This window comes from Pseudopipra pipra, chromosome 11 (assembly GCF_036250125.1).
Source record: "Pseudopipra pipra isolate bDixPip1 chromosome 11, bDixPip1.hap1, whole genome shotgun sequence".
NCBI classification, from domain to species: Eukaryota; Metazoa; Chordata; class Aves; order Passeriformes; family Pipridae; genus Pseudopipra; species Pseudopipra pipra.
In genome coordinates, this window is record NC_087559.1 from 381,056 (window position 1) to 406,632 (window position 25,577).

Below are 25,577 nucleotides of genomic sequence, written 5' to 3' on the forward strand. Positions count from 1 at the left end.
CAGTTCTTCAGTGAGTCCTGAATGAAAAATACATGCTGAGCGAATTAGCTGAAATGAGAAAGGCAGTTATGGGTCAACTGTCAGGTTTGTATTTTACATAGCAAATAATCTGGGGACTCTTGCTATTTCAAACAGTGAATTTTGTTCACTAAACCATTTGTTCTGTCAGTTAAAAATTAAAATCTAGTTTTGTGATTTTTTTTTTCCCCAAAGCATAAATTTGTTAAATATGTAAATATGTTCTTTGCACATTTTTTTTCTTCTGCCATGCAATTGCTGCATGAATATGGGTAAATATATTTTTCTCAGATGTAGACTATTACTTTGCATTTAATGTGTTACTGATTAAACTGGCCAGCATATTTAGACTCAATGCTTACAGCATCTTCAAAATACTGAGATAAAATCCTGCATGATTCTGGTGTTTTGTTTTCTGTAAGCACTGAGTTTCATCTTCTCTCCAGCTGATAGCAATGACACTTGAAAAAAGAGAGAGTGAGGCAGCTCTTCTGATATTTTTGGATGGCAATTTGGAAAGCATCTTGGAATATCTGTTTAACCCATTGTGTTAGGCTTCAGATGCACAAAATCAAGAGCACTCCAGTTGTAAACTCAATGCATTATGTTTCTGCAGCTGTTTTTTGATAGAAATGAATACACTCAAATCCCAAACATATGGTACATTTCAAATAATTTTTTTTAAAGCACAAACTTCTTTCTGCCAAGATTGAGGTAGACCTCTGTGAGCTGGTTTCTATGTTTATAGAAGCCTAATCAAAGTTTTCTCCTGTAGAAAACAGTGGTCAGCTTCTGAGCATGTGATCTCATGGTGCTGATGTGAAACTCTTTTGGATACTGTGTCCTTCTTCCTCCCTTTCTTCCCCATTTCTTTGCTGACCTTCTCCCGTGGTAGTTGCTGTACAAGTGCTCAGCTGCATTGTCATATAACCCAGTCTTGCCTGAGCCCAGGGAATGGCTCGAGTTGAGCTCTCGGAGAAAAGCTCTGTGGTTCATCTGCCAGAGGCTGAACTGCACATGCCTGGTGCTGATCCCTTGCATATTGGTTGCTTAATCTACTTTTTAAAGGGCATTCTTGTTTTCTCTGAGAGCTATGGACAAGACTGTGCCAATTGAAAGCATTTCATTTGCTTGTTTTCACTCGAAGGCAGATTTTCACGTCTAGTTTCCAGTGCCATCAATGGATACTGGCAGTAATAAGCCATTTCTTGCTATTTGGAAATGAATAACTCCTTTGGAAATGTTCTGTTTTCTTGCATGTGTTAAATACTGGGAGTTAGGCATTCTACAGGAAAATCAGGTAGGCAGAGCAAATGTTACATTTAAAGCACAAAATATAATATCTTTGACAAAGTCCAAAATTAATTCTGCCAAAGTAACTAACATGCTCTTCAAAAGTTTAACCTCATGGTCTGTTAGCTGTTATTGTGGGCTTGTTCTTAATAATGAAAACCCCACTGGTTTCTCCTTGCTCCTCCCCTTTTGAACAGCTTTTTTACGTTTCTTGCTTTCCTGTACCCTTTGTGCTGGGCAAAGAGTGACTTGTCTCACACAAGCTTTGGCTTCTGCTCACAGCCTAAATGCAACTAATGCCACATGGAGGGGTGCTCCCAGAACTGTTTGTTTTGTTAATGGCATGTTTTGCACATTGGATTTTTAACCCACTACTTGCTGCATGGATGTGTAATAACGACTCTTTTGTTTAACATTAGATAAGCATGAGATCACCGAGGCACAGCTGCATGTGTAGTCACTCTTGAAGCAATTGCACACCTAATTGGCTGACAATCTTGGCATTTTCAAAATAAACACAAGCCTTTTAAAGACAGGGGACGTATTTATGTATGAATAGTCAAATAAACCTGTTGGGTGTCATCAATGGAGCCCTCTGGCACTGAACAGTTGTGTGATGACCCTGATCCTGGAGGCAAATCCCAAGATCAAGAGACCAAAAAACCACACGAATCAGAGCAAAAATTATCCAAAATAACGCATAATGCTTTGGAGAACATTAATGTCATTGGTCAAGGCTTGAAGCACCTGTTCCAGCATCAGCGCAGGAGGTCGTCCGTTTCTCCACACGATGTGCAGCAAGCTCAGGCTGAGCTGGAGCCTGACCTGGATTTGGAGAGCCAAAGCGTCTGTGCTGACATTGATGGTGTCTCCACCCACCCCACAGCTCTGAACCGGGTGCTTCAGCAGATCAGAGTGCCACCTAAAATGAAGAGAGGGACGAGCCTGCACAGCAGGTGGGGCAAGGCAGATGCCCCGAAAGGAAGCCCCCAGATCAACAGAAGGTCTGCCCAGGATATTCAGTCAGGTCGGCCCAGATCATCATCCACTACAGATGCTCCCACAAACTTGTCCGTGATGGAGATTGCTTCTTCTATCTACGTAGGTGGAGAGGAGGCCGCAGCAGCAGCAGTAAGTTACTCAGATTTACCTTTGATCTTTATGATCTCCTTGTATGTTTTCTTAAGCCCTTTGAAATCTTGTTTTGAAAAGCAGGTTTCTTTCAGCAAACACTAATGCTACTGTGTTCAAAAGCTTCCACAGTGGTGAAGCAGAGAGCTTAAAAGATGCAGGCATTAGTCATTTTCTCACATGGCAGGTGGCTGATTTTGTATGTGTTTGATCAGTGAAACAAGAGCTACTTTTGAAACACATTAGGTTGGTTGGATGGCACACCCCAGTCAAACAAGGAGCGATGGGCCGAGCAGCAGCCAGAGTAGTCCTCCTTAGCAACTGTTAACTAGTTCCTGCAAGAAAACCTTTCATTTACCTAGATGGCTTTTTGAATTCCTCTCTCATTTTCTTGTGTGTTTGATAAAAGCAAAGAATTCCAGTTGAAGTAGATGGTGCTGTTGGTCTCTTAGGCTGTTGAGAGGCTCTGGGAACACGGGCTGCAGCCTGTGACTGACCTCCAGTGCTGGGTTGCCTGAACATGGTTTAGATCAGCCTGGCTGCTCTGCTGAGAAGGGATCGCTGTTGTCTCCTTCAGTTTGTCTTGCCTGTGTGGGAAAAGCATTCACTGAAATTACAGTCTCTGTTCTGTGACTTGTTCTTGCAAAGCTGTGTAGATCAGCTTATTGATGATAACAAGAAGTAGCATTTATCTTACTATTTTTCTCTTTACCCAGATCGATTTAGTTGAAACATTCTTGGATTTTGGAGGGATTTTTTGTTTGTTTTATTGGAGAACTAGCTTTCTGATTTAACTTTAGCTATAACCTCTATTTTCCTAAAATTCTTTGCAGGCTTGTTCATTGGAGGACAAGTCCTTTGATAAAGATAGAAAGCATTGTGCAAATGGCGTCTGGTTCGTGTGCTCTTAATTAAAGAGGATCTGACCATGACCTTGGACCAAGAGAAACAATTCTGAGGGGTTTGATGCTGTTGAGATAGCATAGTCCTGAGGCTTACGTAGATTTTTGGTTTTGAAAATTTGTTTTTGTATACTACGGTTCTGTGGAGTTTTTTGTTGGCTAGTTGGTGATGGATTGGGGCTGAATAAGATCTCCTCAATCTGCTGGAGGTTGCCTTGCCTCTGCAGAGTGATTGTTCCCTTGTATGGTTTTTCTTCTCCCCTCAAAACCTACTTGGAAATATTCCAAATGAAAATCTTTCCAGATTATTTGGTGATATGTTTTCCACATATTGGTGGGAGTTGTGGGTGGAGCCCATCTTGGGCACAGTGACCACAAAACAATGGAGTTCTTGGTGAAGTAAGGAAGGGGGTCAGCAAAACCTCTACCTTGGACATCTAGAGGATGGACTTAGGCTTCTTTAGGACACTGCTTTAGAGAGTCCCCCCGGAAACACTCCTTAATAATAAAAGGGTCCAGGAAGACTGGACACACTTTAGGAAGGAAATATAAAGGCACAGAAGTAGGCTGTCCCTATGTGCCAAAAGACAAGTCATCAGGGAAGAACAGCCTCGCTGAACAGGGAGCTTTTATGGGAAGCCAGGGGAAAAAAGAGTGTTTATGACCTCTGGAAGAAGGGGCAGGCAGCTCAGAAGAGTAAAGTGTATCATTAGGTCACATAGTGAAAAAATTAGGCAAAGGCTCAACTAGAGCTCAATCTGGCCATTGCTATGACAGTTAATTAAAAATGTGATTTTTTTATAAATACATCAATAACAAAAGGAGGGCCGAGGAAAATCTCCATTCTTTATTGGACGCAGGGGGGAACCTGGTCACCAAAGACAAGGAAAAGGCTGACATACTTAATGCCTTCTTTCCCTCAGTCTTTGACAGTAAGGCTGGTAATCCTCAGGGCCCCCTGAGCTGGTATACAGGGACAGAGAGCAGAATGGACCCCCTGCAACCCCGGAGGAAGTAGTTAGTGACTGGTTGAGCCATTAAAACGGGTGTGGCAGTTTGGCTCGGGTGTGGCAGTTCAGTGGCTCAGGTGTGGCAGTTCAGTGGCTCAGGTGTGGCAGTTTGGGTGCTCAGGTGTGGCAGTTGGGTGGCTCGGGTGTGGCAGTTCAGTGGCTCAGGTGTGGCAGTTCGGTGGCTCAGGTGTGGCAGTTCAGTGGCTCGGGTGTGGCAGTTCGGTGGCTCGGGTGTGGCAGTTGGGTGGCTCGGGTGTGGCAGTTCGGTGGCTCGGGTGTGGCAGTTTGGTGGCTCAGGTGTGGCAGTTGGGTGGCTCGGGTGTGGCAGTTCGGTGGCTCGGGTGTGGCAGTTGGGTGGCTCAGGTGTGGCGGTTCGGTGGCTCAGGTGTGGCAGTTCAGTGGTTCAGGTGTGGCAGTTCGGTGGCTCAGGTGTGGCAGTTCAGTGGTTCAGGTGTGGCAGTTCGGTGGCTCAGGTGTGGCAGTTCGGTGGCTCGGGTGTGGCAGTTCGGTGGCTCAGGTGTGGCAGTTGGGTGGCTCGGGTGTGGCAGTTCGGTGGCTCAGGTGTGGCAGTTGGGGTGCTCAGGTGTGGCAGTTTGGGTGCTCAGGTGTGGCAGTTGGGTGGCTCGGGTGTGGCAGTTGGGTGGCTCGGGTGTGGCAGTTCGGTGGCTCAGGTGTGGCAGTTGGGTGGCTCAGGTGTGGCAGTTGGGTGGCTCAGGTGTGGCAGTTCAGTGGCTCAGGTGTGGCAGTTTGGGTGCTCAGGTGTGGCAGTTGGGTGGCTCGGGTGTGGCAGTTGGGTGGCTCGGGTGTGGCAGTTTGGGTGCTCAGGTGTGGCAGTTTGGGTGCTCAGGTGTGGCAGTTCAGTGGCTCGGGTGTGGCGGTTCGGTGGCTCAGGTGTGGCAGTTGGGTAGCTCAGGTGTGGCAGTTCAGTGGCTCGGGTGTGGCAGTTTGGTGGCTCAGGTGTGGCGGTTCAGTGGCTCAGGTGTGGCGGTTCGGTGGCTCAGGTGTGGCAGTTCGGTGGCTCAGGTGTGGCAGTTTGGGTGCTCAGGTGTGGCAGTTTGGGTGCTCAGGTGTGGCAGTTCAGTGGCTCAGGTGTGGCAGTTTGGGTGCTCAGGTGTGGCAGTTCAGTGGCTCAGGTGTGGCAGTTCAGTGGCTCAGGTGTGGCAGTTTGGGTGCTCAGGTGTGGCAGTTGGGTGGCTCGGGTGTGGCAGTTGGGTGGCTCGGGTGTGGCAGTTTGGGTGCTCAGGTGTGGCAGTTTGGGTGCTCAGGTGTGGCAGTTCGGTGGCTCAGGTGTCCCCCCGGCACTGACCCGCCGCTCGGTCCCGCACGGGCCGCTCGGTCCGGCAGGGGGCGCTGCGAGCGCGCGGCCGGAGCGGCCCCGACCGTGGGGATCCCTGGAGAATCGCCGGGATACACTGTGGGAGCCGTGCAACGTAATAACCCGGGAAAACAGTGCTCAAACGCTGTCCTTGCCTCCGGTGCTGTTCTCTACCGTAGCCCATACCCTGCCATGTGCAGAGAGCTCGGGGCTCACAGTAACGAATCCAGAACACCGAGGCATCTTTAAATGTTTTCTTTTGGAATATATAACAAATAAGCTGAAAGGGTTGATCCTGAGAATGTGTAGGTTTCAAGGCATGCAAATTTTATCTTCCGAACCTGCAGTAAGAAAATGTCTCTCCTGTTGGTTATTCCAAAAGGTCCCTCTGTAAGAGGTTATCAGTAAGATGCCTTTCTCTTCATTTACATGTGTAAAGCATTGATGTAACACTCATACATACATGTTTCTGCTAGCTTTATATAATGCTAAAAGATAATTTTAAAAAAACTACTAAAAACTATGAATTTGATCTATAAGTAAAAAGCTGTAGATCTACATGAGAGGGATATTAAAACAATTCAGTTCTTACTGAACATTTTTTAAAATAAAATTAGTTATAAAATATTTTGTACTAAGGATTAATTCTAATTATGTTTTGTGTTCTCATGAAAGGATGTAATTTTAGAGGCATCAGTTTATTAGGTCAAGTTCATTTTAAATTCAAAAATAAAATTTGATGGCTTTTACTGAAATCTGAATTTTTTCCATCATGTTCCTGAATAAAGAGGTAAGAATTCACCAATTAAGGTATTACACAGGAATGAATTGCTGTAGGAAGATAATGTTAGGAGAAAAAAAGTGACAATAGCCCAGTGACAGGGGGCTAAGGCAAAGAGCTGCATGTGTCTCTGGTCAGAGCAGGAGCCATTCATTAACTGTGGAGATCATAAACATCAGTATGGAAATGCTGAGTGTGAGGCCTTGGCTCCAGAGACAAAGGAGAATGTTGCTATCATCAGTTTTGCTAATCTGCCAGTCCCATCTCAGTCTGATGTGGATTATATCGCAGCCAGCTGGCTCCATTCCTTATCTGTATCTCTGTCTCACCCAGACTCTGAGCCACGGGGCCTGGGAGGGAAGGGAGAGGGACAGCTGGGTGTCCACAGAGGAAGTGAGGCACCCCTGTGTCCCAGGTGATGGACAGCAGAGGTACTGGGTACTTGGACCTTGGGCACTGAGCCCAGCGGGTAGGAGGGTGAGAGGGTGATTACCCAGAGATGCTGGTATCTGCTGTCAGGCAGGTGGAGACAGGGAGGTTTGGTTGCAGCAGATAAGGTGGCAGGGCTGACTGGGCACCCCAGCTGCCTGTGTTCCAGCATTTTGCTCCAGCACTGTGGTGGACTCCCACAGTGCATCACTGACTGTGTGTGTGCACTCTCACTCATTCTCACACGCACTCGCCCTGCTGGTCCCTGCAGCAGTAGGCACGGGAGCTTGCCCGGCATGGAGGCTGTTCAAGGTGGTGGTATAGATTTTCTGCAGTAGGAATTGAACGGTGTGCACGAGGCTTCTGAATATAGCCAAGCTGTAGAACAAGAAGTACTGACCCAGTTCAGGGAGGAGGAGGATGCAGCTGCTAGATGCAGAATCCCCTGAGAATCTGGCGTGTGCTCTGACAGCACAAGGAGGTGTTTCTAGGGTCCCAGTCCCCTCAGTTTCCTGTGCTGTTAACTCTACGTGGTCATTATAAAAGTAAGGCCTGGGAACTGGGTAATGTACTTTCTATATATTTCAAAAAAACAAGATCATTTTGAACAGGAGTCCAAGTTCTGGCAGGGAACACTTCCTCTGTACAGAACACATATCTGTGTTTGAAACCTCCAAGTTACCTCTGACTGGGCAGTATGCTACCAAATCCTGCTTTAATTTCAAAGCTGGGGTTTGGTGCTGAAGAAAGCATCTATTGATGTTACTTTTGGATGACAGTTATAAAATAAACACCTCTGTGTAATCTTTTCGTAACTTTCCGATTGAGGTCTATTTAGAGAACCTCCCTGACCCTTCTCATAACCTTCCACAGCCCAACTGCAAATGTCTCCTCTAGCCTCCAAGTTATCTGATGACTTAAAAAAAGGCTAAAAACATTTTCCTTAACAAGGCAAATATTCTGGCCTAAGACACCTTCATTTTTCTACAACTGTGCAACCATGTATGGCAGTGACTTGTACTTACCCAGTACATTCCATAGAGAGGAAATCTATGTTGAGCCAGTGCACAACTGACTCCTAACAGCCAGGTGCTCACCACAGCGATATGTGCCGTGCCATCTGGGGTGCCAGGTTTGTCATAGCTGGAGCATGCCATGGCATCTTTCTGGCCACTGTGCCAGTGCTTGCTACCCACTGAAACTAAGGCCTGAGAAGAGTGCTGGTGAGCAGCACAGTGCTGGGCAATCCAGCCTTGCCCTGATACCAAGTCAAAACTCAGCTGGGACATGCTCTGCCATGGGAATTGTTCCTGATTCAGTAGTTTTGCTGATAGTCTAGAGTTATTCAGAAACTATTTTCCTATGTAAGTCCAGATATACTGCAGGGATCAATGCTATAGCCATTTCAGTGTAATGCAAAAAGGAGCCCTCCACTTTGGGTGCAGGAGGCAATTACAAAAGGAGTTGGAAATAAAATCCTAAGAAGTTCAAAATTAAAATGCTGAGACAGGACTACTTGAGAAAAGGACTTGTTTCCAGAGATTTCAAGCTCCTTGTGGTTTGGGTTTTCAGTTTCCTTCCTCAGTTTAGGAGCATCCTGGCAGCTGCCTGAGAGCTGGCCCCATCTGCGTGGCACAGACTGGCACTGTGCATGTGCTGTCTGCTGGACTCCTGCAGTCCCTCAGGGCACTGCTGCCAACCGAGGTTAGAGCCCTGCAATCCCCTTTTCTGCAAGAACATGGTACCGTGTCCATCAGTCACCAGTTCTGGGGGGTGAGGGAGAACACTTTCAGGATCCCAAAGGTGCCCTTGTCAAGGCATTTGAAGAACTGCAGGTGTACCTGTTTCACCACAGATCTTTATTGCATATTTATGATGGAGAGAGAGAAATATTTTCTTGAATTACTTTCTAGTGATTACAGCAGGGTCTTCTGTGCTGATTCCCGGGGAAGAGCTGACACTCCCGTGCGACAGCGTGCCAAGGGAGCGGGAGCTGCGCGCGGCCGGTGGGGCTCGGTGGGAGCGCTGGGCCGGAGGCCGCCCTTCACGGGGGCCCCGCGGCGGGGTTCGGCAGACCCGCGGGGCCGGGCCTTCCCGGCGGCGGGGCCGGGGCGGGGCGGGTGTGCCAGTGCCCGCCCCCCGCGGCGGGAGCGCCCTGCCCTGCCCTGCCCTGCCCCGCCCTGCCCTGCCTGCCCCGCCCTACCCTGCCTGCCCCGCCCCGCCCCGCCCTGCCCGCCCCGGCCGGGCGCTGCTCGGGGCAGTGCGGGGCCAGGACGCGGGGCCGGCCGCGGCACCCGAGGATGCGCAGCCCCCGCTGAGCTGCCGGCCCTGCCCGCCGCGCCGCCCGGCCCCCGGCGGACCATGGTGCAGCGCTTCAGCCTCCGCAGGCAGCTCTCGAAGGTGGGTGCGTGCCGGGGGTCCCGGCAGAGCCGCGCCAGCCCGGGAGCGGCCCCGCCTTTGTTCTCGCCGGCACAGACACAAAGGCGGGGCGCGGCGGCGATGCCGGCCCTGGGGTCGGGGCGGCCTCGGCGCTGGGCCGGGGGCGTGTGGGAGGGGGCCGCGGAACCCGCGGGTGTGCCCGAGGGGGGCTGTGGCAGCGCTCGCTCGTGGGCTTTGGCCTGGGCAGAACGGCCTCAGCGGTGCTCCAGCGGCACACCTGCAGGGACGGGGGAGCCTCGCTGGGAGCACGGGGCTTCGGAACAAAGGGGCTGCCGTGAACAGGTTTTACTGTTTAATAACTGAAAGTGTTCAAATTTGTTTCAGGAAGCTGCTTTAAAGAACAGACTGGTTAATCCATGTCGTCTTGTGTTTTTGTCACTAAATCAATCCAATGCATGTAGTTGGAAAAACGTTTGGAAAAATTCACACATGAGTAAGAGCGAGGCTGTGTAGGGCACTGCAGGTACGAACAGTTCTAGAGCTGCCAGCACAGCCCTGTTCTTACAGCTCACCTTTCCCAGTGAGCAGACTTGACTGTGGATGTAGGAGTTAAACTATTCATTGGACTCTTAAAAGGCAATGTGAATTTTCACTTTACATTTAAGCTCTGCTTCCCTCCACCCCCCCTCCCGTGTGTGTTTGTAAAGGTTTTAAAATGCAGTGATCAGACTTCTAAAATGCTATTGTCAGCATTTAAAATAGGTCAGAATTCACATCCTGCAAACTGTCTTGGGAAAAACTACAACTTTGCAATAACGTGGTATCTCTTATTTACTTGTGGGTTGTTTTTTTTTTAGTATCTCATCTCAAACTGATGTTTTCACCTCATTTTCAGTGTGGGGTGTGGGAAAGTGAAGCTTGCATCTTTTAAGGGTTTGCCTTGTTCCATGTGGAGTTCTGCCTGCGAGCAGTAGAAGTATCCCCAGGCACTGGGGAGTGTAATCTTCCCCTCAAAAGAGACTTGATCTAGTTAGTGATGAACTTGGTATCTAATCTTTGTTTATTTGGGGAAACCAAAATAGTTTTAAATGAACTCCTTTGGGTAACTCCATTTTAATCCTTGTTTATCAGGGTGGGCACTGTGATTTGGAAAAATGTTTACACTGAGTTTTTACTATAGGAGAACTGTTTTCAGTTTGTTTTTCTGGCTCACTCTGTTTTTCTGCTGTCTGACACAGTAGTGTCTTGCACTGCATTAGGTCTGGTTGTATCAAGCCTATTCTAAACAATTGTCTGGCCCCATCAGGTTCTTAACTTTGGTGTTTTAATTGTAAAAGTTGCACAACTCTTACAATATGGTGAACTGAAGGAAAAAATGAGAGCTTGGTCTGTATTTACCAAAAAAAAAGTGTAGTTGTGCAAAGGAACAATTGGAAGGGATTGTGTTTATCTCGGTTTTGATGTAGGATGAGAGCTGTTTCCTCACTGCATTTTAGAGTGGGACTGTGAAGACCCTGTGTGTTGGAGTCCTAGGGGGAAGAAGGAGTAAATGATGCTACAAAGCACCTGTCATTTGCTGGAGGGAAAGAATAAGAAATAAGTGGAATTTTGCCGATGTATTTATCAGCCGAAACACGACTGCCAGACTGTGTAAAATAAAATAGTTTATTATAAAATAAAATAGTTTATTAATATTTCTTATTAATATTAATATTTCTTATGCAAAAACCTTGGTTCTTTTATGGATGTTGACTTAGACTTCAGAGTTGGCAAATTGGACCTGGAGCATCTGCTCCCAGCAGGTGTTCCCTTCTTGTGTGAAATTGGACATTATTGAATGGTGTGCCTGTGTTATAGTGCTGCAAGGTCAAAATTGCAATTTCCAGCCCCATTTAATGGTGGAGGTTTCAAATAGAAGGAGACTGTGCAGATTCGAGAGCTGCAAACTGAAAAATGCTGCCACCAGTGCATATAGAACCTGAGCAAAGAAAAAGTAGGACTTCATGCAGGAAGGAGAAATACAGCTTTGTGATCCAGGCTTTAATATCCAAGAGCTGGTTTCCCTTTCCACAGGACTATTTGCTCTGCATGGTTTCCATCAAATCCTTTCAGCTCTTCCAGTCTCTGTCTTCCTTCTATGAATGGGGTTCATGCCTTTCTCTTATTTAGGTAATGGCTGTCAGATTTTGAAATACTGTTCTGAAGAGACCTGTATAAGCACTTAACCATATCCTAATTCATGAAACGTTCCATTTGATAACCGTTCTGTATCAGGAATTTCAGAAAGTTTTGCACAGTCTTATCTTCAAGTATTATTTCTTATTTCACATGTACGAAATCGCTGTTTAGTATTTGTGGGTTACTGCTTGGGTTCTGTGCTAGTTTGCCAACTTAAATATCTGTAACTGTTAAAAATTTGAGTCACCATTTATTGCACCTTTACTGTTAAGACTTAAAGGCAAAATACTTGATAGGTTTTTTTGAGTGGTGCAACAAGTGTCTTCCCCAGGCCAAACTTGAGTTCTTCACTTTGTCATCCTCTGGTTGTGTGGAAGGTCTGTGTGCCTTTTTTTCCCTTCCCCCTTAAGTATCCAAAGTGTTTTCCAAGTGTTTTGGTTCAAACTACTCTCTGTCTTGTACTGTTTGGAAGTCCTTGGAGGGCCTCCAGTTACTGTTGCCTGAGACCTCAAGAAGTGCTGCTCCTGCTGTGTTGCATTTGGAGAATTCATTTTTAGGGTGATAGTACAAAACTCTATCCAGCTGTTACTCGGCTTGACTTTGTTCAGCAGTTTTAGCTGGGTTTATGAAAGGAAAATAATGGAGATAAATTGAACTGTATTTGAGGAAGGTTTTTTTTGCTATCGCTCATACCCTTTTTTTTAAAGGTACTGCTCTCCTGGGAAAAATTCCACTGAGCCACGTAGTGCTTTTATATATGGCTGAAGTTTTGACTAGAAAAGCTTAGGTTGGATTTAAAGAGAGAAAAGGCCAAAAAAACTATTTTTTGTGAACAGGGATGATACTCTGTTCATTTACCAGCACGTTAAATATTAACAATTTCAGGCTGAACTGTTTTGCTCTCAAGTACCGTCAGGTTTATCAGTGTCTGAACTGTCTCTGTGTTGTCACTGGTGTTCGTGAAGTTTATTTATGGGAGAGGTACTTCAGTATGTTATGCTGAAATAGCCTTGGAATACTTGAGCTAAAAGAAGCTGCTGCTTGCCTGTGAAGGTGACAGTGGGTGACTGTGCTGTTGTGCTGACAGCACAGACTGCATTTCTCCTTGTCACTGATACAGGTAAAGCTTCTTCCTGCAGCGCCACCTCAACTTCCTCGGGGTTTCTTACCCCCTGTGTTGCATTTGGTCTCAGGCAAATGCAACGTGACAGAGTGTATCTGTTCCTTATTAAACGATGTAAAGGGGTAGCTCACTGAGTTCTCAGTAAAACTCTCCATAGATCTGATATCCAATCAGAAGTAAGAGGACAGTTTGGAAATCTAATGCATTTCAACCCAGTTCTCATATCCTACAGATCAGCAGGCACATAGTTTCCCTGTGGCTCTTCAAGTTCTCTCTGCTCTTGGCACTGGTGGTGGTGGCATACCCGTGGCTACCCACGGCATACCCATGGCTGAGCGAGGCCAGCGGGGTAGTCGGAGCTGATGGGACCTTCTGGGCAAGGACACAACATTTGGTACTACATCAATTGCTCGGTGGTGGATTACCTTTAGATTACCTTTTTCTTATAGTAGATGTGATGCAACTTGCTGCTGAGGAATCTGAGAAGGTCGCTCACCTTCCCAGAAGCCTTTGTGGTGTGCTGTGATTCTGTCCCAGGCATGCCTCACCATAACTCAGGAGTGTGCCTCCCGTGGGTCACACAGGGGATTTAGCTTCTCGCTGTCAGTGCAAGGGCAGTTATTAAGAAATTTCCTGTTGCTTCTAAGAGAAAGGCAGCAATAGGTTTGCTTGTGTTGGCCATTTGAGTGCCTTGTTGTAGACAAGCCAACTGGTGCATCTCAGTGTTTTGCTCCTCACGTTACTCTAGGTTTGTATCTCTTCCTGCACAGATATTTTGCATGGTGTACAGTGCAGAAGGCTCATCTGCACAAAGCTGAGAGGTGGCAAGATGCAAACAGGTCTCCAAGCATTGTTGGCCATGCTGGTGTGGAATGAGTGCTGGCAGTGATAGAAATGCCATGAGCTTTTCTAGGCACGATGGGTCCCTCAAGGAGCTTCCACTGCATCATCCTGCTTGGAGGAGTGTGTGGGGAAATGTTGCAGAGATATTACCCTCATTTTACAAAAGGAAAATGAGCTTTTGGTGCTCTGATTGAAAACATCAGAGTATCAGATTTCTGGAGGAGTTTGTCCTGTGCCAGTGTAACAGCTCCATGCCATGACAGTGTAAAAGTAAAACAAGGTCTGTGAGACTACACCTGCAAAGCTGTTAGAGCTGGGACCCAGGGCTTCTCTTTGTGGAAAAACCTTACTAATAATCCAGAGAATTAGCCCTATCCACGTCAGCTGGGGGTCTGGCAAATTGCATGTGATGGCTCGTTGCCAAAACAGACTTATAATGTTCAAAGCTGTAAACACAAACTACAGGGGAATGCAGCTTACATAAATGCATCTTTCCTTTTAATAATGAAATTCCACAGCTTGTGGCAATTTGCAGAAAATCATCATACTTTATAATAGGTGCTTACATGGGGCTATATGGCAATAACAATTGGAATTTCCTCCCAGCAGTGATCAAAAGAAGCATTACAAGTGTTGGCATCTTTACTCTGAATTAGTTAACTTTAGGGGTCCTTTGTAGAGATTTTGCCTTGTGTAGAATTTGCCTCTGTCCCCTCAGTTCCCTTTGGCAAACCAGTGGCTTCTTCCTCAGCCAGTGTTTCTTCAGGAGCAGAGAAGAGTTTGCTGTCATTTTGCAAATCTTCCCATACTGGATATGGCAGTCAGTGATAAAGATGCATATGTAAACCACGTCCTTTCCAGAAAGGATAGAAAAGGTCTCACACTGTAGGAAGGCCTTGGAAACCCAGGGGAAATGAAATAATGGGAGCAAGAGGAGTTAGTTCTCAACATTTACATGACATCCAGTTCGGGACTCCCTGTCTTGACAAAGGATACAACAACAGCCTCCAAAATAAGTCTTATCAGAGATTAATTGTAGACAGTTGTGTCTGAGCAGAGACAAAGATAGTAGAGATTTCATTCACATGATTTTGGCTGTTCAAAGATGGGGTTTGCCCGTTCTTTCAGTCAGATCTGCTCAGTTTTTCAAAGGCATCCCTTAGAGGTGGCAGTATCCTCTCTAAGATGAGCTGACTTGCTCACCTTACAGCAACCTTTTCCTGTTGACAGGAAAAGTAAAGGAACAAGATGGGGTTTTGGGGGTTTGGTTTCGGTTTTTTATCCTAACTTGAGATGCAGTTTTGATACCACTAAGATCAACTGGTGTTTGAATAGGGAGTTCAGCTTAGAAAATGTTTCCTTCTTGAGTTGTAAACTTTGAGATTGTTTAAAATAGACAGGAAGAATTGCTAAGGAAATGAAGCAAAGATTTGTTATGAACATTTTAGTATACATGAAAAAGAAACTCGTATTTAGATTTGGAATAAGAGCAATAAAATGTTTCAGCAGCTCATTATAAGTGCTGTTGTTTGAGGTTTGTGATAGGGCATTCAGAGGGCACACACTTAGCAAGAATGGGGCCCAAGAGCATCAGAATGCAAACTGAAGTTTGGCTACAAGGGGAGGTTTGTTGGTTTTTATTTTCCTGGAGTGCTATTGGTCATACTTAACTCTCGGAAGCCTGTGAACACTGAAGTCATGTTTGGAAAATTTGTAACTAGTAAAAGTCTCAATTTTAGAATCACTTCTCCCAAAGAAAAGGAAATTTGAAGGAGTACTCAAATTAGCACAGGTTTGCTTTGTGCAAGCACGGTTTGCACTTGCTGAAGCAGACCTGCCTTGGGGCACGCTGAAACCACGGCCTGCAGCGCGTGTGCGAGGGCCCAGGGTCCTGCTGGGGGGGAACAAAAGCTTACAGGGGAAGGATTTATTTCTGCCATCAGAAATAAATTATTTCAGCCCGCTGACACTGGAGCTGAGGAAATGAAGAGTTTCAGGTTGATGTGGAGGAGGTGTTCCTCTGGAAGCTGGACTGTGAAGCGTGTGCAGTGTTGGTGCAGAACTAGTGCCCAAAGGTCATCAGTGTTTGGGACTGCTGTTTTGGTGTGGGAATAAAGTTTCCAACAGTTTTCTCTGTTTAAATAAGCTTTTAGTTGGTGTGTGTTCATTATTTCAGTGAAATGTAGGATGTCTTTCTCTATATGCTGAAGACCATCATTACCCCCTCCAAAAAAAAAAATAAGAAAAAAGAGATCAGAAAAAGGAGGAGAGGCATTCTTCTGCTTTTTGTGCACAAAGGATTACTTTCAGTAGGAATTGAGTATATGTTGGGATCAGGCCCATTAATCTCAAAAATAGTATTGTATTGCAGAGGCATGGAGACTCAAAATCCTGGAATTGAGTAGGGAAATTACGTCTTAGTCAAAATTATTGTCTGGTAGGATCAAGTGCTACAAATTTATGTATTTGTCAGATTTGGAGCTATTCTTGGATTTGTTTAGTGCTTTCAATATTAATGTTCTGAATAAAGTAGTTGTTTAGTTGAGGTAATATATTAGCAATGCTCTGATAACTTGATCTGTTCAATCTTTCAGTCTTTTCGTTGGTTTAGATATCAGTTAATTTAATTTGATTTTTTCCCTAAAATGCTGTTTAATAGCAGCGATAGAAGTTCAGAGGTATGCTATAGCCTCCTTATCTTACGTGAAATTACTCTTTTTGTAACAGAGCTGAAGACAGAACAGCATCTGTGCATAGGCTGCCAGAAACAAAAGGTTGCATAAAATATGAGATCTTAAGGATTCAGAAGGAGACACGTCAATAGATAATGAATGCACTGAACAGGTAGACAAGGTTTGGATAATCCAAAAAATTTACCTAATCAATAGTGAGGCAAGAATTTCTCACTGGACAAAGGAATGTTCTTTCACCTCTGTCTGGCTCTCAGAGCAGGGGAGATGTCCAAGCCGGGAACAGCACTGAGGCCACAGGGAAGGTGATGTCCATCCCTTGATCCCAGGAACAGCACTGAGGCCACAGGGAAGGTGATGTCCATCCCTTGATCCCAGGAACAGCACTGAGGCCACAGGGAAGGTGATGTCCATCCCTTGATCCCAGGAACAGCACTGAGGCCACAGGGAAGGTGATGTCCATCCCTTGATCCCTGCTGTGCCGTGGGATGCAGCTCTTTCTGAAAATGGTGTTAGTTCTGCAAGAGAGGAGTCTGTGTTCCAGCGGCAGCTGCTATTGCATGCTATCATGTCTCTGGCTAATCAGATGTGCCTCAGACTCCATCTGTACCCAGCAGATCTACGTTCTTTACATGTATCATAGTTTGGAGTGGTTGGCACCTTGCTCAGCTGAACACTGGTTTTCCTTCCCTTTTGTGTAGTTCTCACCTTGCCATCCAGATCCACCTATCAAAACTGCAATCAAAGAGCAAAGATGATTGAATCTTTTAGCATAATTAAAGAATTAAAAGATAATAATAAGCTGGATGCAAAAGGCCTCTTGGTTCTGTAGTATCATTCAAGCCACTTTCTTCCAGCGTTTTAACAGTGAGCAGTACACACCTGAAAGACTGCTGAACCTATGTTTTGTTACTGGGCCTGAAATGTGAAAGTTCTGAATGCTTTCTTGACACTTGAGAAATGCATGTACTATCCATCAACTCTGCTTTTCTGATATTTTTTGTAAGTGGATATATAAATATTTGTCTGGTGAATGGGTGCTTTTGATGCAACCTCAGTGCCTGGGTTGTGAGAGGAAAACCGTTGGTAAGTCCTCAGAATCAGCAGCAAACAAGCAGGTCACATATACCTGGTCAGCACTGTGGGCTCCAGAGCACTGTTGGATGCATGATGGGATGGCTCCAGTGTTGGAGAGAAGGGTGAGGTGAGGAGTGTGAGAAGCAGGTGGGTGACCCTTAGCATTTGTCACATCCAGGGTAGTTCTGCAGTTACAGCACTGGCAGTCTCATTGCTCAGAAAGACTGTGATTGCATTCCTGGGCTGAACTTGGATAGCTGAGGCTGGGTAGAAAACCAGAAGTGGAAGGCATTCCAATGCTTTTGGGCCCTGGGGTAGCTTGCAGATTTCAGAGGCAGTGCTTTGTTCAGATGCACAGTTTGTCTTGTGTCATACACCGAAATCAAACTAGCACAGTAGTGCACCCATACACAGCCTGTCCAGACAGTCTAATTAAAGCTCTGGCATTTGTTAAGAGAAGATCCCAGGCATTGTTTACCAAGATTCAATGAGTATGGGGTTTGAAAACATTGTGTGATGACTTGCATGCTACGTTAACTACAGGAATTCCACACATTTTTCTTAAATCCGGGTACTATACAGAATGGAATCTCTGCAAGATGCATTTTTCACATAATAATGGAGGATGAACTTATTTTTATAAATCTTTATAAAGGTTTTTATAAAACTCTATAAACATTTTTTTCTGATGAAGGTACATGCCAGTGGTTTGTTTTATCTAGAGCTGGAGCACTTTCAGAGCACAGCTTAACAATCTGGTGATGGCATTTGGAGACAGAGAACGTTAATTATTTCAATAAAATCAACGGACTTGCAACACACTATACATTAACTTCATTTTCTATGTTTTCCATCTGCACTGGTGCAGAAAGCTTCCTGGATGTAGCAGCCATGGTGGTACCTGTTTGTCAGGCAGAAAATTGGAGAGCTGCTCTTGCCAGCCAGCTTCACTGCAACGGAGCAGTGTTAGTGAGGAAGCCTTGCACTCTGTCTAAAGGTAGAATTTCCAGGAAAACCATTTGTGTATTTCTGTTACTAAATATCACTTTGCAAAATATTGCAATCCTTCAAACAAGGTGGAAGCCTCCAGGTGTTGCAGTGCAGGTGCCTGAGCTGTGCATGGCCCAGTGAAGTGCCCAAGGGGCAGAGGCTGAGTGGGGCGTTCCCACAGCCCCGTCAGGCAGGGAAGAGGCTCTTGGCTTCCTGCTGACACTGTCTGGTTCTGCACTGTGGGGATTCTCTTCTGTGCAAACACCTGGAGGGGCCCAGTGTATGTGGCAGCAGGTCGTGGATCATTAAGATGAGCACGGTTCCTCCAGCCTCTCCTCCGAGCAGGTACAACTACACTTGCTTTTAGCTAACAAAGCAGCCCTTCTGTGTCTGATCTCTGCATCCTTGAAAGCAAAAAGTAGCTGTTTGTGCCATTAGCAAATGCCTCTTTATAAGACAAATGGGAAGTTCAAATACTCACAGCTGGGAACAATATTCCAAGGGAATTGGATTGAAGTTGGCCCTTGCAGCAGAGCAGTGTGCTTTGCAACGCAGGGCTGCTTTCGCAGTGGAGCGTTATCAGCAATAAAAACACCTGTAGCAGCAGGCATTGCACAGCTTTTATACATGTTTCCTCTGTGATATCAGGCTCGTTGCAGGTAGTGTCCCTGAGGTGTGACTGTGCAGAACTTGTGCTGGAGCTTGATCAGAGCCATCTGTGAATTGTTCAGCGCTCAGCTGCAGTCAGACAGCAGGAAAATGAAACGCTACTCTCTTCAGCATCAGAAGCTTTAACCCAGTTTCTTACTGAGATACCAACTCTGATTAGTGTGTTTTCTTACAAAGGAATGTAGACTACAGTGATCCTTCAGATTCACCCAGGTTTTCTGAAGAAATAATTTAAACATATTTAAAATCTCCCTTGAAAGCTAGGAAAAAAAAAATCCTGCATGTTTTGACAGTTTATAATCCTTAAGAGGCAATATTCTATTGAGAGTCTTGTTCTGTGCTGTATTAAACATCTGACTGGATCTCTTGTTGTTGAAGCAATTGCTGAAAAACCACAGAGCATTTTGCCTGTCAGATCCCTCACTGAAAACAGGCCTAGTTCATAGGGGGCTGGGAGGCCGTGGCAGCCTGGGCACTGCTTAGACTTGTACAGGAAAAGGTATGAAAAGGTATTAAAAACCAGAGAGGTTGTCTAGCACCAGAAGCTGCTTTGGTTTACATGGAAATGGAAAATACAATACATTAGGCATGCTTTAATTGGATGCATTTAATGAAGATGCAGAGTGGCCATTACAATACTCTCTGTGCATGGTAATTTTCTGTGTGGATTTTTCTCTTCTCTTTTGATTTAGAAGCTGGTGGAAGCTTTTTTCTTTGCTTTTCCTGGTGATACTTTTGGAAATGTAGCTTTCAGTGAGGAGTTCTGTAGGTGTTCTCAATGATGGGAAGCCCTATAGCCCACAGGTGAAGAGACACACTTGGCTTCCCCAGAGTTCAGCGCTAACTGTTGTTACAGCCAGCACCAAAATGAGGTGCAGCTGTGGGAAAGAAGGGAAAGAGAAGTCAGTAGACGTCTAGCAGAGATACGAACAGGCATCACATAGTCAAGTGTGATCTGCCTACAGAACTTCAACTGTTAAACTCTCCTCAGGAAACTGGAACTGCTGGGGGGATATTGGAGAGGGTCAGTGGTTGGAGTCTTTGGACAATTGCAGATGTGACTGAAGGTGTGAACTGTGGAGCTGCAGCTGGCAAGTTCTGTGTCTCTCTGTCTTAATGACCTTGAGCAGACGGCTTTAAATTGTTGTGCTTCAGTTTTGCTACCTGTGAGATGAGCTTGTGAGAGATAGGTATTCCCCTGCTGTTGCTCCTCTTCCCTCCAAACTGCGTTCAGCGGGGAAGCTTCATGTTGGCTGGACTTTTTTTCACGCACTTGTGGAGTTGCAAGCTAGTGTAGCTCTAGCTCAGATACAGTCTTGGCAAGGCTTTGTCTTCGTAACATTGACACAAGAGACTCCCCACTTCCAAGGGTAAAGAAAAAAAATTACCTGACACTTTGTGTTAAACTGCTGTTGTGCAGCAGTACCTTGCCTATTAAACAAGTATTCTCCAGTGCTTTTTGTCTATTCCTTCTTTGCCACTGAACTTCTGAAGTAGTCTTCTCTTTGAAGGGAATATTTGTGCTAAGTGACTTTTAAATGACTGTGTCCTGTAAGCCACGAACTGGCAAGCCCACCTCAGTGCTGCTCTCTGCTCAGCCAGGCAGCTGAGGCAGCCCAGGGCTAGGGAACAGGAGAGGTCTCACCCTGGTCATGTGTGACATTCACATATAGGACTTCTTTTTTTCTTCTTCCTTTTAACCTATAGATAGCATTAAAGTATTTTTTTTTAGCAAGGAAGAATGAAGCCACAGCACCCACCTGTACATTGGCAGCTACCCCTGCTATTGCAGCTTTAAGAAGATGCCAGGCAGCATTCACATGTCATGCTGCTGGGTAAGGTCAGGGGGTTTGTTCCTGCTCCGTGCTGTGTCTTGCTGTTTCTCCTACTCTGTCCCTCTGTCTCTCTGCTGAAAGTTAATTGTGGTTGTACATATCCTGTTTAAAAGCCAAACAAGAAACATAGTTGGAAGGGGAAAAATAATAATGGGCTTAATGGTTTAAGTCACATTGATTTTTAACATAACCAAATGCATGCTTGAGCACAATTATATTGAATCTTGACACTCAGAATAGAATCACAGAATGGCCTGGGTTGGAAGGGACCTTAAAGATCATCTAGTTCTAACCCCCTGCCATGGGCAGGGACACCTTCCACTATTCCAGTTGCTCCAAGCCCCGTCCAACCTGGCCTTGAACACTTCCAGGGATGGGGCATTCACAGCTTCTCTGGGCAACCTGTGCAAAAAAAGCTAAAGACTGTGCAAAGAAGTAATTGTGCTGTTGTAGATTTGAAATAATTGGGTGGCAAAAGGCCAGGCAAAGAGCTTTCATTGTCCACTGTAGTTCAGTCATGGTGCACGTAGTGTGGCTGCATCTCCTGTTTTTCCAGACCCAGGTGAGGAGTCTTGGAAAGGTGTTTGCCTGCAGGGCGGTGTGGAATGCTGGCAGGACTTGGGCACTGTGGAGCTCTGTGGCTTCAGTGCTACAGGTTTCTCCAAGCAAATGCCTGTGGAGTGGTCAGCCAGCAAAAGCAGAAAGCTGATTGCTTCAGGTTTTTGGTTTCAGAAATCATCAGCTGTCATTCAGCTGTTTTCCATGCTGAACATAACATAAACATCTGCTTTAAAGAAAAATCCACACTGTAGACAGTGTGGTTGTCAGATGGGGTCTGATTTGGAGGGGCACTCATTCTTCCATTACAAATGTTTTCAAAGCCTGAGATTTTCTGATCACTTCTAGTCCTTCACTAACTACTTAATTTCTACATAGTCTTCCAGAGTTTTCATATGTAAAATACCATGAGAAAGTCTTCATTCACTGCGTGGGAAAAATTTTTGTGGTGAACTTTGAGGAAGAGTAGGTCAACTTTAGTACTTCACTGACAGCCTGTACCAGTACATGAGCCTGGACCTAATTATTTTGTTAGATATTTAAAGTTCAGGACTGTGCTACGTTTCATGTTATCTTGCTTAATATTACTAAAATTCAGGAAATGCAGAGCTTGGTACTGCTGCTCAGAAATGCAGAGAGTGGACCTTGCTGCAGATGTCATTGTAGAGCTACTGGAATTTAGTCAGGCAGATGTTTATTCCACTTGTTAAACGTTGAAATTGTATCCTTTCAGAATCTGCGTTAAATGTATATATTGGTGAAAACAGGGTAATGGAAGGGATACATTTTAATGCTGCTCTCCTGCTTTTAACAAAGGCCGTCCCTGCACTGGGTCCCGCGGTGTGTCCGTGCTGTTGTGCTGCCGTTGCCCTGTGTCAGTGTGGTTTGCCAGGTCCCGTGGGGCTGGGTTGGGTTCGTGCTGACAGCCGGACGGGGTTGGGTTACCGGGGACCAGGAGCTTGGCCTTCCCTGCCGGGGCCAGGCTCATTCCCACAGGCCTTGGCTGCTTGGACTTAGGAGGAAGATGTGCCTCTCCTGCCGGTGAGGCTGCTTAGTGAGCCTGGGGGAAGCTGGGCAGAAGAGAGGCCAGCTCGGCTGCTTGCCTGCAGCCCGGCGCAGGAACTGAGGAGCTCTGCCCGCTCTGCTGTGGGATGAGCAATTAGTGGAATTTGTGCAGCTTTGCAATGCCAGGGCTTTATAGCATTAGCAAATGCACACGTGCTGCAGTGCTCTCAACCTCGTTGCTCAGGCTACTCTGTAGTTTCTAGACATTGTGCCTGAATTCTTGCACGGTTCATCTAACGGACGATTTTTAGTACACTTAGACACGTCTCAGTGATCATCCTCCTCTTACCTGCTCGTGTTTTGACCCAACATGGCCAGGTTTCATTGACAGTGTTTGTTCCAAAATGTTTTTGTTGATCCATCTATCTGGAATGTGACCTTGTATTTTTTTAAAGCTTACAGAATTAATAGTTTTAGCAAGGTAAAAGGAAATTTTACATTATTTAACTTCAAAGTTTAGAGAGAAAAAGTGTTTAAGGTTATTAAGATTTGATGAAAGGCAGCATTCCAGTGCCTAAAGGGGCTCCAAGAGAGCTGGAGAGGGACTTTGGACAAGGGCCTGGAGTGACAGGACAAAGGGGAATGACTTTACACTGACAGAAGGCAGCGTTAGATGGGATATTGGGAAGAAATTCTCGATTGTGAGGGTGGTGAGGCCCTGGCACAAGGTTGCCCAGAGAAGCTGTTCATGGCAGGGATTTGAAACTAAATGGTCTTTAAGATGCCTTTCAACCCAAACCATTCAGTGATTCTGTGAAATGCTAAGAATATTTGAAAAGAAAAACTTAGCTTGACTCTGTGAAATACAAACAGCTTGGGCAATAAATGCAGGGTCTGTGTTACCATGAGGACTGCACTTTACACGTAGCTGTTTAAAAACTACGTATACTTTTTAAAAGCCTCACTGTGCATCAGTGTCTCTGTCCCTCTGTCTAACTCCTTGTTTCCAGTCACTGAGGATTGCCAGTCTAGAGTTCCTTCTGCTTCCTTCTGAGTAAACCTGATTTCTAGATTAAATGACTGCTCTGTTCCAGGAGATAATTACCTGAGAGATTAAATACCCTGTGTGTAGAGAATCGTGCTGATGTCTTGGCAGTATTTCAACTAGAGGCTTTCTGCTCAGTGCTATAAACCTTATTACTGTTCGTTTCTTTGCTGAAAAATTAGCAAACGGTATTTCTACCCTGTTTTTTAGAAAGGGCAGTAAATTGCATTAGCTACTTTGTTATGCCATGGAGAAACAACACTTAATTATTCAAGTGGCTCAGTGGATATTTTGACTGAAACTCCATCTGCCAATGCAGAAATTAGTTCTATTTTTAACAACGTGAGACACTCTGCGGCAATTATTCAGCAGAGTTGCTTTTCAGAGGGTATTTTCTGCTCTTGACTGTCTCCTGGGTGAGGTTTGTGTGTGGTCTTCTGTGGATATTCTTTGTTGTCCTACAATAGCTGTTTTCAGCTAATCAGTGACAGTTTTCATTAAAAACGTCTGAATCAGGAAGTACTTTCAGAAAAGTTTATTGCCTACTTTGAGGCCAAGTTTTTGGGCTGGAGAGAGTCCTGGGGCAGTTGGTAGAGGAGAAGGCAGGACTGGAGTCGCTGCGGTGTCGGTGCACAGCTCCCACTGCGAGAGCGATACTGGAGGTCGTACAGCTGGAAAAGGGAGGTGTGTTTGATGGGATTTGCTTTGTAACTCCAATTGCCCTCTTTAGTTGCCAAGTTCCAATAACCTGGGTTAGTGAAACATGCTCTGCTGGAACTGTTCACTCACCTTGGGTGATTTTACTGAAAGGTCAGGGAGCAACTTTGGCAACAGCCGTGAGCAGGCCGGTGTTAGACGGAGCTGGGACAGCACAGACAGATGCTGCCTGGGAGGAAGGAGCATCCATCGGCCCCTTAGAAACCCTTTGGTTTCTAAGATATTGATTAGAAGTAATGGAAGTGTAAGACTTTCTCTATGAGCTAATTCCCATAGCAACAAATTTCACTTTGGCCCAGTTCAGGGTTTGTATGTTTGTTAGTTTGGGTTCTGTCCGTGGCACTGCTGGACAGTCACAAAGACTTGTGGAGCACCTCGTGCTGAGAGCATTTGTGTGGACAGGGAGCTGCCGTGGGCACGTGGGGTTTTGGAAGTGTGCCATGCCAGTGGGCAGGGAGTGACTGGTGTTCCAGCCAGGCTGGTGATGGCCTCACAGGACTCTGCAGCTGTGAATGCTGCTTAACGGTGGTTTGTGGAGGTGACCCTGTCTGTGTGGGCTCATAGTGACCTAGGTGGGACCTTATTGTCCATTTGACTGATCATCAGGGCTAAATACTGGCCGGTGTGGTAAATTGAGAGTAAGTATCTTAGGATCAATGCATTATTACAGTAAACCCTAGAAATGTACCAACCTGAGTTAGCCCAAAGCTTCTGTAATAATTGTTACCAGTTTTTTTTAGAACATGCTTTGAGTTAACCTAGACTGAGACATATGAAATTTTTAAACTTTATTGAAGAAAAAAAAGATGGTCACAAAAAAGGACTTGCCTTCCAAATATTCAGCAGTGTAAGAGCTTAAACCAGTGTGAAGGGAAAGAATAACATCGTAATTCTGGTACATTGTACGGTTATCAACCATCTATCCACTACGATGACCTCTGCAAAGGTTCACACTCTCAGTGTGGATTAGAGCATGTGAGTCCTGGAACTACCCATGCGCTTGCTGAGCAAGAAAATGGGACAAGTTCCCTTTAAAAACTAGTTACTGATGAGCTGGCAGGGACTGCTGTCAGAATGGAAGGTGTGCTCACTGCCTAAACTGGAAATGCATTTATTTCCCTAAAACTGTTAGCCCAATTGAGGTAGCAGTTAAGTCAGAAAACCAGGCTTGTGTTTTGGCTTTGGGGGGGGCAGAAGGAGTACAAGATTTGTCCTTTTTAAGCCCATCTTTTGTTGTTACGTTTTTTTTGAAATATTTCTGCAGTTCTTCCACTTTTTTCATTGTCCTATCTTTAAGAAGGCCTTTGCCAATGTTGCTGTTGAGCAGGGCTGCGGGGCAAGTGAAGGACTCAGCAGTGGGAATGGTTGGCAGGTTGGTGTTGGGGGTTGCATCATGGTGGGCCACCTTTGGGACAGTGTATGACAAAGCAGACTTCCCCTGAAACAGCATCATTGTAATCGGGTCAGACTGCTACTAAATAGATAGTTATTACAGATCCAGAGAGTATACTCATGTAGCTTATCTGTGTTTGTGACCTAAGAACTGTGAGGGAAATACAGTGTGGTGTCTCTTAGAGTTAGTATCCACC

General features: G+C 45.5%; 1 protein-coding gene across 15 annotated transcripts in view; it reads left to right on the forward strand.

Moving 5' to 3' along the window:
- Positions 1 to 25,577, forward strand: part of TMCC1 (transmembrane and coiled-coil domain family 1) — a 108,074-nt gene that overhangs the window by 46,984 nt on the left and 35,513 nt on the right. For 4 of the 15 annotated variants that reach the window (XM_064667035.1, XM_064667038.1, XM_064667034.1 and 1 more), the window contains one exon: positions 1,731 to 2,442. The exons of 7 other annotated variants lie outside the window; for them this stretch is intronic. In XM_064667035.1, coding sequence (XP_064523105.1) covers positions 1,897 to 2,442 — 546 coding nt within the window. In that variant the 5' untranslated portion in view covers positions 1,731 to 1,896. Of the gene's footprint in view, positions 1 to 1,298; positions 1,319 to 1,730; positions 2,443 to 9,164; positions 9,280 to 25,577 lie in introns of those variants that run through there. 4 more of the 15 variants (XM_064667041.1, XM_064667040.1, XM_064667037.1 and 1 more) reach the window with 3 other exon arrangements.